The sequence below is a fragment of the Ursus americanus genome, chromosome 32 (genome assembly GCF_024610735.1).
Source record: "Ursus americanus isolate L20-20 chromosome 32, mUrsAme1.1.p, whole genome shotgun sequence".
NCBI lineage: Eukaryota > Metazoa > Chordata > Mammalia > Carnivora > Ursidae > Ursus > Ursus americanus.
The window spans coordinates 29628873-29648689 of NC_142158.1; the positions used below are offsets into that span (position 1 = coordinate 29628873).

Consider the following 19817-nt stretch of genomic DNA (forward strand, 5'->3'; position numbering starts at 1 on the left):
TTGCTGACTGGGCTCTTGGTTTTGGGGGGTCCCTTCTGCTCCCCCATTCTTCCCTCTGGCTTCCCACGAAGGGGCCTGGGAGGGCTCCCCTGGCCTTAAAAGGGGCCCAAGCCCCATCTTCTGACCTGCCCCACTCCACGGCTCTAGCAGCAGCAGGTATGGCCGATGGGGAGGGGGGCTCAGCCCCAGGACACCCCCTGACCAGCCTGTGTCTCACTAGGTGCGGCTCACACCCACTTTTCTTCCTCCTCCCCCCCTTGCCTGGTCCTTGCTCTAGGTCAGACAGCCCCCTTTGGGCACAGGAAGGAAGGCAGGAGGGGTCTGAGCCCGCCACCCTCTCTAGATGGGCTCCAGCCCACCTCCCCCCCACCCTGGAATCTGTTGCAGTGCGGGGGACTTCCCCCTTCCTCCAGGTGAGGTCCCGGAGGCCCAGGTTCCCTGCGGCGGCCTCCTCAGGTGGGCTGGAGCCACTGCCCAACCCCATCCGCTTCCCCCCTAGGCCTCAGTTTCCCCTTTCCTCACATGGGGCACTAATAACAAGGAGCTAGCCTTGCCCACTCCCACCCTTCTGCTCCTCCCCACCCCCCAAGGTTCTGGTTCCATCTTTTCCTCTGTTCACAAACTACCTCTGGACAGTTGTGTTGTTTTCGTTCAATGTTTCCATTCTTAGACATCCGTCATTGCTGCTGCGACCAGCGCCAAATGTTCATCCTCATTGCCTCCTCCTGTTCTGCCCACGTTCCCCTCCTCCAAGATGCTCTTAGGGGAAGGGGCCTGGGGCAGAGCAGGCTGGGTTACCGACCACCCCAGTCCCAGGGAAGGTGGGGCCCTGCCCCTAGGATGCTGCAGCAGAGTGAGGGGGGGGGGGCCTGTATTGACCGTCGAGGGTGTAGGGGCCACCTTCTCCCCCCTGTTCTGCCGGGGAGGAGGTAGCCATTATTTGTCCCAGCCTGGGGCCCCCCCATCTGGTTTCCTATTTGCAGTTACTTGAATAAAAAAAATATCCTTTTCTGGACCGGAGTCCTTCTGTGGTGGGTACCTGGGATAGCTAAGGTGAAAGCCAAGGACCGAGTTGGTGGGGGTGGTGCTCTGTGGATTCTGTCCAGCTTTTCAGGCTGGGGGAGGAAGAGCATTAACTCCAGGGAAGGTAACTTAAGCCTCTCCTGAAAGAAAGTGACCACACCCCTAGCCACAAAACAGTTTATTTACAAAATATATATACTGAATACTATACATTAGGCCCTGTCACCATGGAAACAAATCCAAAGCCAGGTTGGGGAGGGCTCAAGAGAGAGGTGGTGCCCAGGAAACTGTCTCCAACCACCCTTCCAACGGGGCAGGAGAAACTGAGCCCAGGGGAGTGGTGGAAGGCTCGGCCTACCAAGGACTGAAGGCCTGGCCAGGGGAGCGAGGCGCTGCCGGGGACGGATGGGAGGAGAGGAGACCCAGTTCCCAGCAGGGGGAGCCGGGTGAGTGCAAGTGGGGAAGGAAGCCGCAGGCTGTAGGCCCCGGGCTCTCCCAAGACCCCATGGTTCTGGAGAGCAGGGGATTGGGGGCTCAGGTTAGGTCTTGACATCCAGCAGGGGCATCCGCTTGTGCTGGTAGCCACTCTGCCAGCCATGTACCACCTGTGGGGGGGGGGGAGACGGAGCCACAGGGCTAGGTCCAGGGCAGAGGCCGCAGCACTGCCTTGCAGGCACCCCGCTAGCCTTGGCCCAGCCGGTCCGGGCTGAGGGCAGAACCAGGCTGCTGATTCTCCTGCCCCCCGAGTGCTCACCTTGGGGTCCCCCACATCCGAGAGCAGCTCCTGCTCGGCCTCATGCAGCTCCTCGGCGGGGTCGTAGCTGTACATGGGGAGCAGGTGATGGCGAAGCCGGTCCACTCTGGGGAGCAGGGGAGGGCGCTCAGCCCGGGGGTGCCCACCCCCACACCTGGCTGCCCTGTCTCTACCCACCAAGGCAGGGACCCTTCCAGCGGGAGCCTTTGGGGGCACACTAGCGTTCTGAGAATACATGCCCCGTTCTAGAAGGGACCCCTCTTCGGTGGGTAAGCCCAGTTTGGGCAGGAAAACCTAACGATGGGGTGTAGGGAATTTCAGGCTTGTGTAAGGAAAGCCGAGGGGCGTCTTAACCGTGGATGTAGAGAACCCGAGCCTATGGGAAGAAATGTAAGCTGAATGCAGGGGAGGTAACACTGGGGACAGGGACACTCACCGCTTTTTCTTCTGGACATACATTACCTGTAACAGAAACAGCGCTGTGGAGCCTGCTGACCCAGGATGGCCCGCGAGAGACCCACCTCTACCCCCCTTCACCCATCACAGCAGGATAGCTGAGACATGTGTGCAGGCGGGCTGGACCAGCACCCCCCCCACCTCAGCAGAGGTGTGGGTGTGTATGTGTGTCCGTGGGGGCTCCTTACCACAGCCACCACCACCCCGACCAGGGTGATGAGGAAGAAAGGCCCCAATACATAGCCCACCATGGAGTCGCTGTTGGCCTGAGGGGCATTGGGCACTGTAGTGTTACTCATGACATCGGCAGCCAGAGGGCTGGGTAGTCAGCATGGGCAGTAGTGCCTCGGGAGGGCGCCTCTGCTGGGCTCCCTGGGGAGGAGAAAGGGAGGTTATCAGTTTCACCCAGGGTGACATCCAAGCTGTGGATCCCTCTCCAAGAGCGGGTGATGTATCAAAACTTAGGTCAGGCACTGGGACGAGGGATCCTCCAGGTCAGTGTGCTGGGTGTAACCCTCCAGTGATTCCAGGGAAATCCTGGGTGTAGAGGGCACCAAGGGGAGGCCCAGAGCCCTACCTGGCTCCTACCCCAAATCAGGGTGGGTCCCAGCTCAGGTGCCGGCCAAACATGTGCACATTTCAACTGGGAAAAGCTTAGAACACATTCCCAACTCCTTTTCCAACCTCTTGGGACACTGGGCTGCCACCACCTATCCAGTGGAGCAAAAGGGGGAGATGACAAAAATATGAGGGTCCTGCACTGTGAGGCCTGGGGGTGAGGTAGGAGCATCTGCAGGAGCCTGCCTCAGTCCCGGTCCAATCCCCACACTTTAGGCTATAGGCCCTCCCTATGCCCTCCTTGTCCCTGGTGTTACTGCAGATATACAGCCGGGACAGCCTCTCCCCCACTGGTCTCGTGCCAGGGTGGACACAAGTGGGCAGGGCTGGATTGTATCTGAGAGGTGATGTCACCTCCCTCTGGTCCCCACCCGGGGCTCCGCCCAGGTCCCTCCCCTCTTAGCCTGGGCTGACAGGCAGAGGTGAGAGGTTCAGCTCCCGTCGACGGATATTAGGAGATTGTCGATGGGCTCCTGTACGCAGACCCCAAGGTCCCTGACCCCGCTTCGCTTGGGTCTCCATTGGAGGGCAAGGTATGAACTACCCGTCCCGGTGTCCGTGGGGCACCGAGCTTCCCCGGTCGCATGCACACCGTCCCACGGTCGAGGGGACATGCCGAAGTGGGGCGGGTGTCGGACCGCTCCTAGGATGCGGACCAGCATCGGCGAGTGGGAGGTAGTTCCCACGGCGCCGGGCGGCTCAGGCCGGGGAAGGGAGGTTTGGGGGCTGCGCAGAGGGCCCGGGTATCCTGGAATCCCGACACCCCGAGACGTGGACCCGTGCTGGCGCTCTGCAGTCCATCCAACCCGATCATGCCTTACCTCCCGCCGCTGCAGCCCGGACAGGAACGCCCTCGGTTGGCTCCCAGGCCCCGGAAGAGCCGGCAGGCGCGTGATCAAAGGACCCGGGGAAATGGGCGGGGCCTCAGTCCCGGGGCCCAGCCAATCCAGTGGCGGAAGGCGGACGGCCCGGAGACTTCTGGAGCGGCCAATCCCGAGATGGGGGGTGCGCGGTGCGAAGGCGGGGAGTGCCCGGGTTGCAGGGTCCACCCCCCGGCAGCAGGGGGCAGGCGAGCGCTGCGCAGCGGGGGGAGGAGAGCGCGCGGGGAGGGGCGGGGCGGAGCCGGGTGGGTTCCCGGCGTCCCCCGGGGCGGACCCCCGCTGGGCGCCCGCTGTGGGGAGCTCCCGTCGCCGGCTGCGGCCGGGCGTTGGGATTGCTGGTCCTCGGGGGTGGAGCCCAGGTGTAGGCCCAAGCCACGCCCTGAAACTTAGTCCCGGCGTGCGGCGACTGGCTGCTGTCCCTGCCACCGGGACCTTGCCCGGGACCCACAAGGACTCCATTAATGTTTGCGGAGCCTTCCAAACCCCGTAGTGCCCGGAGTGGCCCAATGGGCTGTGCTCTGAGGGTAGATAGAGTGGGCAAGCCTGGGTTAGCTCTTGCCCCCATGGGACCTGGGATCCACTTACCCTCCACCCTTCTCTGCGCCTCAGTCTTAAGGTCCGTGAAACAGGCTCTTGTGAGGATTAATCGATGACGTGGATAAGGAGTCTAGCACTTACACGCCCTGTTAAATCCCCCGCTAACCTCCATCCAGTTGTCAGGGGCACAGATGGAGCAGCGGGGTGCAGCCCCCCTGGGCCACAAGGAACTTGAGAAGTAGGTAAATTCGGAAGCTCTACTGGTCTGATCCCTACAGTGGCACACACTAGAGATGGATTGATGGATTTTACCAATGTCAGCATCCTGGTTGTGATACTTCTCTAAGTTAGCACTGGGGGAAGCTAGGCTAAGCGTACAGGGGATGTCTATTGTTTCTTACAACTGCATGTGAATCTACAATTACCTCAAATACATGGGCGTGGCTTTGTACCCAGACCTTCCCACCTCTCCCCCAAAATCACACACGGTTAGGAAAACTCCAGACTGGCAGGTGATGGAAGACACCCAAGAACATAAAAGTTGTGGGAACTGAACCAGGCGGAGGCTCTCCAGGATCCTTGGGTGCTACTGGAGATAGAGGGATAAACTGGACCACCTTATTCTTGCCAGAGACAGCCAATTGCACGGACATGGTTGAGTCACTTGGTCTGGTCTGGCCTGTTTCCTCAGGCTTTTCCGAACGAGGTTGGATTAGGGCAGGTCTGATGCAGAGATGACCCAGCCTAGAACCAGAGGGCAGTTGGGAACTCTGGCCTCTTGCCTTCAGACACCGTCATCTGACTGGCAGGAAATCAGAGATAAAGGGAAAGGAATGACAGAAATGTCCAGGTCTGGAGGCTCCAGGTGGATTCTCAGGCTTTTGAGTCTCCAGAATAAGGAGACCACTCATCCCAGGCTTCTATCAGAGTTGAAGGCCAAGGGAGGAGGCCATCTTCCGTGGCTGAGCCTGCCTTGCAAGGAGGTTAGGATCAATGATAGGTTTTAGAACATAGATGCCCTTGGCTGCCCACACACCCAACCTCTGTCCTCATCCTCACAGCTTCTGACCACATATCTTGAGGGCCCTCTAGGAGTGGGCTTAGTGGCCAGCTGGCTAAGCCAGTGTGTAGAAAGGACCAGGGTCTCAGTGTCAGAAACATGTTTTTGCTTCCCTTACTTCCAGGACAGTTTTAGTACATGTGCTTGCTCAAGTGAGCACGCCTTACTCCCAGGACAGAACACCATTCTGAGCTAGGCAGGGCAGGTGCGGTGACTCCAGCTTACAAATGAGTAAGCCGCGGCCCTGAGCAGTGTGGTGGCTTCCCAGGGCCCTTGGTGTGGTCAGCTAGGGTGGAGCAGACTGGAATGGCAGCTGGGCCACTCTTTCTGGGCAGCTCTGTGCCAGCAGCTGCTCCATGTCTGTATCTGAAGCCTGGTTTGTTCCTGTGATAAGGCTTCGGATCCCATGAGGGTACCCCCGAGCCTAGCAAGGGAATACTTCAGCCCTCCCTGCTCTCTTCATGCTGCTGCTACCTCAGGAAGGGGAGATATAGGGCAGAGCTGAGGCTGCACTCTGCCACCCCGATCAAGTTTCGACTGTCCCCTTACCTGTCTTGCTATGGTTTGTGCCTGGGCTTATGTATCCACCTTCACTAATGCCTTGCTCATCCTTACGTCTCCCTGTTCTGGACCTACCTAACAAACCATAAAAACAACACTTAGGAAGATCAAATTGTTGACAAGTAATGTAAATTCATTACAGAACAAAGCTCAAGATTTATAGGAATGCAGCTATCCAGCCGTCAATAAGATAACAATCATAATGTGTGGCACCCATTAAAAAAATGGATCCATAAATATTTAGACATGCAAAGAGGAAGGAAAACAGTCTGTAATCAACTGAAACTAACCCAGAACTGAAAGACGTTGGGCCTAAGGAGGACATTAAAACAGTTATAATGTATTCCCTATGCTCAAAAAGTTGAGAGACAAGATATAAAAAAGCCTCAAATTGAATTTCTGATGCGAAATCTACAATGTCCAAGATGAAAAATATACCAGATGAGATTAATGGCAGATTAGATATTGCAGAAGAAAAGATATGTGAACACGAAGGCATTAGAATAGAAATTATCCAAAATGAAAGAGACAAAAAAGAATCTAAAAAAAAAAAATTACAAGAGCATCAGTGACTTGTGAGACAATTTCAAATGGCCTAATATATGGGTAATTAGAGACCCATGAGAAGAGAAAAAGAGGGGACAAAAATGAAGAAATAAGGACTGAAAAGTTTCCAAACTTAATGAAGACTATAAACCCACAGATCCAGGAAACACAATAAACCCCAAGCAAAGGAACATGAACAAAATCTATGTGAAGACACATTATAATCAAATTGCTTAAAATGAGTAATAAAGAGAAAATATTAAAAGATGTAATGTACAGAGGAACAAAGTTAAGAATGACATCAGATTTTCACCCAAAACGATCCGTGTAAGAAGACAGTGAAACAATATCTTTAAAGTATTGAAAGAAAACCTCCCAATGTAGAACATTAGGCAAAAATATCTTTCAAAAACATACAACAGCCAAATTATGGAAGCTGCCCAAAGGTCCACTGATAGATAAATGGGTAAAGAAGATGGGGTACAAATATACAATGGAGTATTTTCAGCCATAAAAAAGGATGAAATCTTGCCATTTGCAACAACATGGATGGAGCTAGAGAGTATAATTCTAAGCAAAGTAAGTCAGAAAAAGACAAATATAATATTTCACTTATGTGGAATTTGAGAAACAAACAAAAAATAGGCCAAGGAAAAGAGAAAGAAAGACACATACACACACAAACCAAGAAACAGACTCTTAATGTTAGAGAACAAACTGGTGGTGACCAGAGCGGGGGGGTGGGGTGGGTAAAACAGGTGATGCGGATGGAGGTGTGCATGTGTTGTGATGAGCACAGGGTGATGTACGGAAGTGTTGAATCACTATATTGTGCGCCTGAAACTAACATAACACTGTATGTTAACTATACTGGAATTCAAATTAAAACTTCGTAAAAAATATCTTTCAAAAACAAAGGTGAAATAAAGACATCTTCAGATATATAAAAACTGAAAGAATTCATCACTAGCAGACCTGCACTACAAAAAAATGTTAAAGGAAGTTCTTCAGGCAAAAAGAAAAAGGTACCAAGTAAAAATATGGACCTACCCAAAGGAATGAAGAGCTCTGGCAATGGTAACCAACTGAGTACAAATATATGTGTTTTCTTCTTATTACTTACATCTTTTTAAAAGATAATTATGTTTAAAAAATGATAGTGTATCATGGCGTTTGTGCACTGAGAACATTTACCAAAATAGACCATATTCTGGGCCATAAAACAAGTCTCAAATTTAAAAGGATTCCAGTTAACATATGTAAAAGTAAAATGTATTATGTCAATAGCATAAAGGCTAGACAAGACATGGAAATATATTATTGTAATATTCTGGGGCGCCTGGGTGTCTCAGTCAATTAAGTGCCTGACTCTTGATTTTAGCTTAGGTTATAATCTCAGGGTCATGAGACTGAACCCTGCGTTGGGCTTGCACCAAGTTTGGAGGCTGCTTAAGATTCTCTCTCCCTCTGCCCCTCCCCCCAGCCTCACTCGCTCTCTCTCTCTAAAAAGAAAAAGAAAGAAAGAAAAAATAAACAAATAACAGAAAGATCCTTGGAAAATCCCCAAATGTTTGGAAATGAATAACACACTTCTAGATAAAAAAATAATTAGGGGGATGCCTGGCTGGCTCAGTAGGCAGAGCACGTGACTCTTAATCTCAGGGTTGTAAATGTGAGCCCCACGTTGGGTGTAGAGATTATTTAAAAATAAAATTTAAAAAATATTTTAAAAATAATAATTAGACATATTTTGAACTGAATGAAAATGAAAACACAACATTTGTAGGGCACACCTCTATTAGAGAAATTTATGGCACTAAATGCCTTTTATTTTTTTTAAGAAAGATCTCATGTCAATGACCCAGCTTCCACCTGAAACCAAAGTATGCAGAAGAAAATAACAAAGATCAATGCAGAAATCTTTGAAATAGAAAACAGAAAAATAAAGAAGAATCAATGAAACCAAAAGGTGCTTAAGATCAACAAAAGAGATAAACCTCTCGCCAGAATGATCAGGAAAAAAAAAATCACCAATATCAGGAATGAGGGAGGTGACATCACAACAGATTTTTACAGCTAATAAAAGAATAATAAGGGGGATATTAGGGATAAATCTATGCCAATACATTCAACAACTTAGTTGAAATAGAGAACACATGGGAAGACACAAATTACCTAAGTGCACTTAAGAAGAAATAGATAAATTTATAACAATCTAGGTTGAATTGATACCATCTTAGCTTTAATAGCATACATTAATGCCTCCTATCCAATTCCATACCCCCTTTATCTTGTTATTGTTACAAATTCATCTTTATACATTATGTACATGTGAACATAGATTTGTGATTATTGTTTTATGCATCTTTTAAATCATATAAGAAACAAAAAGGAGGAGTTACATACCAAAAATAAAATAATACTAGTTTTTAAAAATATTTACTGTACTGGGGCACCTGGGTGGCTCAGTTGTTAAGCATCTGCCTTCGGCGCAGGGCGTGGTCCCGGCGTTCTGGGATCGAGCCCTGCATCAGGCTCCTCTGCTGTGAGCCTGCTTCTTCCTCTCCCACTCCCCCTGCTTGTGTTCCCTCTCTCGCTGGCTGTCTCTCTCTCTCTGTCAAATGAATAAATAAAATCTTAAAAAAAAAATTTACTGTGTAGTTATCTTTACCAATGATCTTTATTTCTTTATGTGGCTTTGAGTTTTCATCTAGTGCCTTTTTATTTCACTCTGATGGACTCCCTCTAACAATTCTTGTAGGGCAGGTCTACTAGCAACAAATCCCATTAGTTTTTGTGTATCTGGGAATGTTTTTTATTTATTTATTATTTATTTATTTATTTTTAAAATTTTTTAAAGATTTTATTTATTTATTTGACAGAGAGAGAGACAGACAGAGAGAAAGGGAACACAAGCAGGGGGAGTGGGAGAGGGAGAAGCAGGCTCCCAGCAGAAGAGCCTGATGTGGGGCTTGATCCCAGGACTCTGGGATCACGCCCTGAGCCGAAGGCAGACACTTAACAACTGAGCCACCCAGGCGCCCCATGGATATAGAATTCTTGGTTGACAGTTGTTTTTTTTTTTTTTTTCCTTTTCTGTCAGTACTTTATTTTAGTTAATTTTTTTGTAAGTGTAACTTTAAAAATATGGAATGCTTCATGAATTTGCATGTCATCCTTGTGCAGGGGCCACGCTAATCTTTTCTGTATCATTCCAATTTTCATATATGTGCTGCTGAAGTGAGCCCCCTATCCATACTTTAAATATATCATCCTACTTGTTTCTGGTCTTCACGGTGTCTGATGAAAAATTAGCTATTAATCCTAGGATGTTAATTGTAATCCTTATGGTAACCATTAAGAAAACAAGTAGGAAATATACAGAAAAGGAAATGAAGAGGAAATCAAAATGGTACACTAGAAAAAAATCAAACACAAAAGAAGGCAGTATTGGAAGGATTAAGGAAGAAAAAGATGACATCTAGAAAAGAACACTTGCAAAAGTAAATCCTTTAATATCAGTAATCACTTTATTATTATTATTATCATTATTATTATTATTTTAAAGTAATCTGTACAGCCAACATGGGGCTTGAACTCAAAACCTGGAGATCAAGAGTCGCATGCTCTACCGACAGAGCCAGCCAGGTGCCCCAGTAATGACTTTAAATGTAAACGGATTAAGCTCACCAATGAAAAACAGAGCTTGGTGATGACTGTACAATATTATAAATGTAGTTGATACCACTGAATTGTATACTTAATGGTAAATTTCATGTATATTTTACTACACACAGAAGAAGACAGATCGGCAGAATGGATTTAAAAATGATCTAACTGAAAATAAATAAATACAGATGCTCTAACTGGAATTGAATAGATATTTCTCCAAAGAAGATAACAAATAGTCAGCACATGAAAAGATGCGCAACATCACTAATTGGGGAAACGCAAATCAAAACCACAACAAGATACTACTTCACACACATTAGGGTGGCTGTTACTTAGAACAAAACAAAACATAAAATAAGCAAATGTTGGTGAGGAGGTAGAGAAACTGGAGCTCTTGAGTACTGCTGGTGAGAATATAGAAAGTACAGTCACTGTAGAAAACAGTATGGCAGTTCCTCAAAAAATTAAAAATAGAATTTCCACACGATCCAGCAATTCTACATAAGTATGTGCGCAAAGGAACCGAATGCAGGGATTCGGCCAGATATCTGTACGTTCGTGTTCACAGCAGCATTATTCACGTTAGGTAAAAGACGGGAGCAACCCACACACCCACTGACGGATAAGTGGATAAACAAACTATGGTACATACAATACGATGGAATATTACTCATCCTTAAAGAAGACTGAAATTTTGACACATCCACAACATGTCTGAGCCTTGAGGACATTATGCTATGTGAAAAAAAAGTTACAAATGACAGATGTTAATGATTTCACTTATATGAGGTACCTAGTACTCTCCATACTCTAGTAATAAATTCATCGAGACAGAGAGTAGAGTGGGGGTTTCTGGGCACTGGTGGGGCAAGGGGGAAATGAAGAATTATTATTTACTGGGTACAGAGTTTCAGTTTGGGCAGACGAAAGAAGTTGTGAAGATGGATGGTGGTGGGTACACAATAATGTACTTACTGCCACTGAACTGTCCACTTTAAAATGGTCAAAAATATCTTTTAAAAATCCAAGTATCTACTGCTTACAAGAGACTCGCTTTATTAAGATGTATTTATTTGTCAGAGAGAGAGAGTGCCACAAGCAGGGGGAGTGGCAGGCAGAGGGAGAGAGAGAAGCAGACTCCCCACCAAGCAGGGAGTCCAATGCGGGACTCGATCCTGGGACCCTGGGATCATGACATGAGCCAAAGGCAGACGCTTAACCCACTGAGCCACCCAGGCGTCCTAAGAGACTCACTTTAGACCCAAAGACACAAATAAGCTGAAAGTGAAAGGATGGAAAAACATATTCCATGCAAAGAGTAACCAAAAGACAGCCAGCCAGGGTGGTTCTGCTAATTCTAGATAAAATAGATCCTACTGTATTCTATTCTATTCTATTCTATTCTATTCTATTCTATTCTATTCTTCTATTCTATTCTATTCTATTCTAATTTATTTATTTTAAGGATTTATTTAAGTAATCTCTACACCCAACATGGGGCTCGAACTCATGACCCCAAGATCAAGAGTCACATGCTCTACTGACTGGGCCAGCCAGGCGCCCCCAAGACAAAACAGATGTTGAATCAAAAACTTACAAGAGACAAAGGAGAACATTATATATTGATAAAAGGGTCAGTTCACGAAGGAGCTGAATGACGCAAACAACGACAGAAATGAAGGGACAAAGAGACACATCTACAAGAAGACTTGGAGGTGTCAGTACCCTACTTTCAATAACGGACAGCATGTCCTATACAGAAGATGAGGAAGGACATACAGAACACTCCTCCCAGTGACCGAATATACACTGTTCTCAAGTATACACAGAACATTCTCCAGGACAGACCATGTGTTAGGCCACAGAACAAATCTTAATAAATTACAATGCCTCCTAACAAAGAAAAGTCCAGGATCAGATGGCTTTACAAGCATCGAAAGGAGAATTAACACCAATCTCTCTCAGACTCTTCCAAAAAAATAGAAGAGGAGGGGAACACTTCCTAACACATTCTATGAGGCCAGTATCATCTTGATACCAAAGCCAGAGAAAGTTCCATAAGAAGACTCTAGATCAATATTCCTTATGAATATAGATACAAATCTCAACAAATACTAGTAAATCACATCCAGTGGCCCATTAAAAATGATTATGCATTGTAACCACGTGGGATTTATCTTAGGAACGCAAGGCTGAGTTCCTAGGAAATCAATGTCAGCACATTTATAGGGCGAAGGAAAACAACCACATGATCACCTCGATAGATGCAGAAAAGCATCTGACAAAAACTCAACATCCTTTCATGATAAAAATACTAAGCAAACTCAGAATAGGACAGCCTTCTCAGCAAGTGGGGCTGGAACAATTGGATATCTGTATGCAAAAATTATCAACTGGAATCGACAGTTTGCAACACATACAAAATTTATGATGTGTGATTATATTTCTATAAAACTAGAAAATGCAAACTAATCTGTAATGACAGAAAGCAGATTCGTGTTTGCTTGGGGGTAGAGGCATGGAGTTCAGGAGAGAGGCATCATAAGGAGGCACAAAGAAACTTTTGGGGGTGACAGACAGGTCCACTGACTTGGTTGTGATTGTTTCATATGAACACATATGTCAAGACTTATCCACGTGTACACCCTGAGTATGTGTAATGTATGTTAACTATACCTCAAGAAAATTTTAAAAAATATATGAATAAAGAATGCCTTAAAAAATAATGGAATGCCCTGTAGGTTATCAGTGCGTATTTCCTTTATAAATGAGTTAATGGAGTTAATGATGTGACTCAATGGAAGCATGCCCAGGGATTGGGAAGGGGAGACACAGAAAGAAAGAGGAACCAAGACCGTAGCAGAATCCTCATGGCCGCCATCATGCTGGTCCAGCTCAGCCTCGCCAGGCTGCTCGAAGTTCCCCGACCCCTCTGCTCACGACAATTTTGAGCCTTGCAGTCAGTCAGTCACCACCATGGAATCTCAGAGTCCCTATCTCCAAAATTCATTCATAATATCCACCTACAAGTAAGATTATTTTTGCCTGAAAGAAATAACATAAAAGGACTAAATATTAGGTAAATAATAAAATGCTCCATTAGTGTAAGGGACTATTTCCTTCCTTCCTCCCTCCCTCCCTCCCTTCCTTCCTTTTAAATAATGACAGTGGATTTCTTTTTTTTTCTTTAAAGATTTATTTATGTATTTTAGAGAAAGAGAGAGCAAGCGCGGGAGCGTGGGGAGGGACAGAGAGAGGAAGAGAGGGAATCCCCAGCCGACTCCCTGCTGAGTGCGCAGCCCAAGGCCGGCTCGATCTCACCACTCTGAGATCACGAAGCCTAGAGTCTGACCCTCAGATGACTGAGCCACCCAGGCACCTCTATTTCCTTTCTGATTGAAAAAGAAAATTACTCTCAAGAGTTGGAGAATGTAGACGTAACAAGAAGGAAATAAATTACTCATAATCCCAACTTCAGAGGGTGCTTCCTGGTAGGCTTTGCTCACTTTCGTTAAGCTACTTGGTGTCCTGCCTGCAGCCCCTGTGCTTTCCCACCTCCGTGCCTCACTCCAGCGGTTCTAACGCCTCTTTCAGAAGCCCAAGGGTCTCTCTCCGGTGGGTGCAGCAGGGGGCCAGCTCCAGAACGAGGGAGGAGTGGAGGAAGAGCTTTGAAGAAGACCGTGGCCAGTAGAGGGGGTCAGCCTTGGCCCCCATGCCATTCTAGAATAAAGGCCGGTGGGATTTAGGACAGAGGGTCCCCATAGTCCCTGGCGGTCTGAGGAGCTGAGGCATGGGGCTTTGGAGCAAGGCTGTCTCTTTTTGTTGTTTTTGGGCTCCCTCCATTTTACGGTCCTCACGGGTGCTGCGAGAAGTTCCAGCAGGAGGGCCCATCCCAACCTGGCCTCCTGCCTCCGTCCAGCCCTGAGCTGGCCTTGACTGCCCGGGTTCCTCCATGGTGGTTCCAACCCTGGGCCCCCAAACTGCAGAAGTCCCCTTCACATGGGTCATTTCTCTGTAACGACCAGGAGGCTCACCCTCCTTCCAAAGCCCAGGTGCCCCCTGCTTGGGCTGCATATCCTGAAGGAATAAGGGAGAGGGGACTCAGTGGGTCCTAAAATGCATCAGAAGGAAGGGGGGCTGGAGGGATCTTTTTACTGGCCAGCCCCTGACAGCACTAGAGGCCGGACTTGCAAGGTATTTGCTTCCCTCCGGCTCTCCTTCACCTTCTGAACCCGACCCCCCACCCAACCTGCTTTTCCCTTGTCCTCGGTCTCCTCCAAGCTTCAGCAACCTCAACAACGAGGTGGGGACCAAAGTACCTGTGTCTCAGGGTCTCTGTGAAGGTCAGGGCCCTGGGCCTGTATAGGCAGGAAGGCATTCAAGGAACTGTTTGAACTGATGGGAAAGTACTTTGTAAACTGCTCAAGTAATATTAGCTGTTCTAAACGGTCCACTCAACCTTCTCAGCTCAAGTTCCCCACAAGTCAAACAAATTACCCTTGACTCTACCCCTCGATCTGCAAATCCCCACAACTGCCCTGACCTTTTCGGGTTTCAATCCAAGCTTGGCTTCCCTGGCTGCTCTCAGACACAGGTCCGACAGAAGGGACCAGCCTTCCATTAGGGCCTGCCCTAGGTCCGGGAAAGTTCACAGGATCCTGGGCTGAGAGAGAAGGGGAATAGCAGGAATTGGGGGTTTCCTCCCCCGAAGCACCTTCCCCCTTTCCCCCCTCTAATCCACAAACTCAAGGCAGGAAGAGTAAGGTGTGGGGAAGGGGCCCTGGTGGGTGTGAGGTTGGTTATCCCAAAGTGGGGAGACTACTCTGGGTGCTCCGCCTCCCCCTGCTCCGAGCTTCTCCCCCGCTAGATCCCGGAGGGCAGGCCGTGCTGGCTTCCTTCCCAGTTTGGGGGAAAGTTGAAGGGGCGTGTGTGTGGCTGGTATAGCTGTCCAGAGTGCAGGGTGACATTAGGGATACATTTCCCTGTGTTGGGCACATTCCCAAATGATCACTTGGCCCTTTGCTTCCTTCACCCCACATTTCCTAGGTACCTGCTCTGAGCCACTCAGCTGGGTACCAAGAACAGAGAGAGTCTCCCTGCCTCAGAGGGTGCCTTCAGAACGAGGGCATGTACAGGAGTTCCACGACCCCACCGCGGGGAGAGAATCTCCGAGATCTTTCCCAAAGGAGGGCACGGCACATGTGAGCCGTGGGGCAGCGCAATGGTGTTTGGAGAACGGCAAGAAGCTTGAGGAGATCAGGGGAAAAGTTGGGCAGGAAAAGAATCTGCAGAGGTGGGCAGGGGCCAAATCACAGAAGATACTGGGCGCTAACCTAAGGAGTTGGAACTCTACTCTGAAAGGTATGGGTAGGAGGAGAAACAGGACTATGGCCGGGAACGTCAATGGGAGAAGGGAGGGGTCTGATGAGAAGTCAGATGAGAAGGAAAGTGGCCTGTGACAGTCACCGGGCCTGGATGGGCGGCACTGGAGGCTCAGTGGAGGGAGGCACGAGCCCACGGTATCCGCTTTTCTCTGGGCGGGCGCAGCTCTAGCCAAGTGGGGTCCAGGAATGAATGGATTAATTTGGGGATGGAATTCTATAGGGAGGCTGCAGAGGAAGAACACGGGGACCAGAGAGATGGGAGTAGATAATGGTGCATGAGTGAGTGATGAAGTGATGAACAGGGGTTAGACCTGCCACTGGCTGGACCGTGTTTGGTGGCCAGAGCAGGGTAACTGTTTTTTTAAAAAGGTATCTTCAGGGGCGCCTGGGTGGCTCAGTCAGTAGAGCGTGTGACTCTTAGTCTCGGGGTTGTGTGTGACCCTGACATCAAGACTGGAGTCAAAATCAAGAGTCAGCCTCTTTAACCGACTGTGCCACCCAGGCCCCCCAAAATTTTATTTTTCATTTTTCTAAAGATTTTATTCACTTATTTGACAGAGAGTGAGACAGCGAGAGAAGGAACACAAGCAGGGGCAGAGGCAGAGGGAGAAGCAGGCTTCCTGCTGAGCAAGGAGCCTGATGCGGGGCTCGATCCCAGGACCCTGGGATCATGACCTGAGCTGAAGGCAGATGCTTAATGACTGAACCACCCAGGTGCCCCCCAAGATTTTATTTTTAAGTAATCTCTACACCCACTGTGGGCGGGGCTCTACAGTGACCAGGACAGGGTACTACTGAGTGGGTTAGAGGGCACGGTTCTGGCCGCAGGCCCTCAGGTCCGACTGCACACAGTTTCTCCGTTTATTACCTGTGTGACCTCAGATAGATTACTTCACTTCTGTATTTTATCCTCAAAGTTTTAGGACTCATTTTACACATTTGTGAACTTATTTTCACGCATGTTGTGCGGTAAGGGGCTCCTTTTGTTTTTTCTTCCATTTGGCTAGTTGTGTTCCAACACCATTTACAGAGGAATCCAGTCTCTCCCCGCATGGCGCACATTTCCTCCCGCTCTTAATGTGTTCCCACATGTGCATGGGTCTGCTCCTCGGTCCCCTGTTCTATTTTCTCTTTTATTTCTCTATCACATTGTTTTAGTGACTCTTCTATGAAGTTTTTTATTTTATGGCACCTGATTTCTTTTTCTTTCAGGTTTGTTTATTTAAGTCATCTCTACACCCAGCGTGGGGCTCAAACTCACGACTCCGAGATCACGAGGTGCACACTCTTCAGACTGAGCCAGCCAGGCGCCCCCAATAGTAAGTCACGATGCTGACAGAACATGGGACTTCCCTCGTAGTCCTCCTGTATTTTCCCTTGGAGTTTTTAAAAATTATCTTTAGACATCCTTGGGACTTGACCCTAGGATTTTTTCAAATTAGTCTGTCCAATTCCCTTCAAGAGTAGTTTGCTCCCTTAGCCTCCGTTCCCATTACCAGACAATGGTAATGATCACAGGTCCACCGCAGCGAAGCAGAGACTAAATGTAAAGCCGTCAGCGCACTGCCTGGTGCTAAGGCCTGGAACACAGGGACCACTCGGATAGTAGTATCATCTTCCTCAAATGTCCAACCCGATGCAGTCACTGCTCTGTTTTAAAACTTTTGTTGGCTTCCCAGTCACGCGGAGTGAAGTTCAAACAGCCTGCCAAGCCTGACCCTGGCTGACCTTTCCTGTGGCCCCTCCTGCTTCTCTCACCTCCCTGCCCACTCTCGGTATCATTTTCCAGTCCCAGCAAACTTGCTGTTACATGAACACAGTGCTGTGCCCTAGCCTGGCAATGCTGTTCCCTTCGCTGAGAACTCCTGCATCCTTTATGAGGATGGCTCCTCTGGGAAGGACGCAGTCCCTCCCTCAGCCTTCTTTTGATTGCACTTGTCACTCTGCACTGTGATTGTCTCTGTTGTGACAGTGAACTCAGCACAGCCCCTGGCCATCCCTGAGCACGTGGGCGTCACGGCTACCACTGAATGATCACACAGCAATTTTGACGTCACACACATTCCTCCACTTATTTAATGCTCACAACAAGCATGACAAGTGGACTTCTCCCCCACTGAACAGGAGGGAGCGGGGACGGTAACTTGTCCAAGATCACAGAGCCTGGCAAACAGCCGAGCTGACCTGAACCGGGGTCTACCTGCGATGCTCACACGTTCTATTCTAGCAGGCAGCCTTTCGATGTAGGACAGTCCTTCCTCCCTCTTCCGGCTCCCTTACCCTTTCCCACGCTCCGGCTTGAGCTCTCTCCCTCGTCCCTTCTGACCCCGCCCCTAGTGGCTTACCTCCCCAGGCTGTCATCTCTCCTATTTTGTGCCATCTGTCACCCAAGCAGGTGCCTCTGTGAGGACTGCGTGTCCTGGGTTTAGCACGTGGCTGGTATTCAGGACATAGAACATGAAGCCCCAGGGCTGCATCCTCAGATGCTGAGTTAGCCTCGGTGTCACAAGACCTAGGAGAGAAAATAGACCTTTCACACCCCAAATGTGTCTGAAACTAGAAAGCAAACAAGGCTATGCTTTAGAACGCCAGGCTGTCTTGGGCACAACGATCAGGGCTCTAGAGGGCATGGGAGCCAGCCTGACCGGGGGATGAGCAAGAACTGTGCCAACTTCGTCTGGCTTGGATGCGCAGAGCTGCCTTTCAGCCGAGCAAAGGGCACAGGCATTGCAATGAGCGCTGTGGCGCACTGTCCCTGGTGCTGGTTCCAGCAGTGTCACAGCTGCACTGGTGGCCTTTGAGCTAATTTCCTCTCCTCACCCATACTCCATGTTTTGGGGGCTCTTTAGACCTCTCTCTCTGTAGCCACAAGTCCTACAGGCTATTGGAAGCCTGGGCTGCAGCAAGATGACCCTAAAGCCTACACGGACCCTCTGAGTTGGATGGGGGAACAATCGATAGGTAGTAAGCGTGATGGGGATGGGACACCTGCGCGATGGCCCATCATAACGGGACACGGGTGAGTGGAGAGTTCCGGGAACCCCAGATCCCAATTAGATTGCCATCTGGTAGTTTCCTGAGAATAGCACATCACTGGTGTCAGCGTTTCTAAGCTCATGGCCTCATTATGCACACTAAATCTGGCAAAAGAAAGAATCCTTTCATAAAGGAGGGGGGATCATCACAGGACGGACAAAGGAGGCCTGCAGAATCAGAGTTCGGGGGAAAGGGCGCCCTGAGCAGCTGTTAGGGCATCTGCCCCGTGGTGGAATGAAGTCATCAGGTTACTATTGTTTAGCCACCAACTTCCTGCCTATTTTTGGCTACTCACATAGATAGCCGGTGCCCTAGCCAGGTTAACTTGGTCTGACATTTGTCATCATACAAAAGAGCCAACTGTCATCCAGGCACGTCCATCTCAGCCTCTTACGAGTTAGGTTCATGTGAGTCTCGTCCTGGTAGTGACCCTCTGGGTACACTGACTGTATCAGGTTTGTTGGCTTACCAAAACTTGGCCACTGGTGATGCCACCAGAATCCCAGGAAGACCGGCCTGCCTCAGTGGATGGACACGTTTATCTGATCGTGACACACTGTTTACTCCTGCTTCTGGAGCCCTCTCTTCGTCCCCAGGTTCATTCGCCCCGAGTCTGGGCCCTCTCATGCACGGGGTATCACACGCTTCCAAACCACTCCTGTCCAACCTTTCCTGCGGCCGCCTCCTCCAACGTGTTTGATATTACAGGACTGTATCCGGGTCAAGAATGCTTCACACGTGTGAAGTCCAACTCCCTGGCCTGGCTTTCGTCGTCTTCCAAACTTAGCCTCATCGCGCTTTATTTTTCACGACAGGTTAACGTGTTCTTTGTCTGTCTCCCAGGTCACTCGGTGCTGCTCCCCCACCGATGGTGGTTGGCCCGCTCTCTGCCCGGGAGTCCTACCCTATACATCTTTGAAACACGGCTCCCGCCCTTCAGCAGCCCCGACCGAAGTCGCTGGAAAGGATGGGACACAAGGCTTCCTGACCCTACCATGCCTACCTCCTGCGCCCATGCAGGAGAGCAACGTCTGTGCTCTCGTATTGTCTTGGATGCAGCTCACCTCTGTCCCTTTCGTGTCCCCTTGGGGGCTGGCAGTCCACCCGGGAGTATCCCTGGGCAGCCGGCAGCAGTGCCGGCCCGTGGAAATGAACGCCGAGCCTCACTGCCTGCCATGGGCTTCTCCCACTTCACTTCTCACTCGAACTCCCCGAACAGCAGACCATCCACAGAGCCACCTTTGACCTCGAGGGCTACTCTCCAGACCTCAGCAGAGAGTGGCGGTAAA

The 19817-nt window shown here is 49.3% G+C and overlaps 1 protein-coding gene, 1 long non-coding RNA gene and 1 other non-coding gene across 6 annotated transcripts; 1 reads left to right on the plus strand and 2 right to left on the minus strand.

The window, feature by feature from the left end:
• Positions 1-1186: 1186 nt before the first annotated feature.
• SMIM29 (small integral membrane protein 29) lies at positions 1187-3803 on the minus strand. 4 transcript variants are annotated; one of them, XM_045795484.2, is made up of 5 exons: positions 3673-3803; positions 2482-2605; positions 2214-2239; positions 1778-1883; positions 1187-1628 (listed from the first exon to the last, which is right to left on the minus strand). In XM_045795484.2, the coding sequence occupies exons 2-5, from the start codon at positions 2530-2532 to the stop codon at positions 1563-1565; spliced, it is 249 nt and encodes an 82-aa protein (XP_045651440.1). In that variant the 5' UTR covers positions 2533-2605; positions 3673-3803; the 3' UTR covers positions 1187-1562. The 4 variants fall into 4 exon arrangements, with proteins under 4 accessions (XP_045651440.1, XP_045651439.1, XP_045651437.1 ...); XM_045795483.2 differs by having other exon boundaries at positions 1778-1844; positions 2422-2605; XM_045795481.2 differs by having other exon boundaries at positions 2422-2605.
• On the plus strand, positions 3261-19752 carry LOC123790901 (uncharacterized). Its single transcript, XR_015722634.1, has 3 exons — positions 3261-3384; positions 16705-16811; positions 19372-19752. It is a non-coding gene; the product is annotated as an uncharacterized LOC123790901 (long non-coding RNA).
• Positions 9578-9684, minus strand: LOC123791091 (U6 spliceosomal RNA). The gene has a single exon (XR_006779282.1). It is a non-coding gene; the product is annotated as a U6 spliceosomal RNA (small nuclear RNA).
• Positions 19753-19817: the final 65 nt, after the last annotated feature.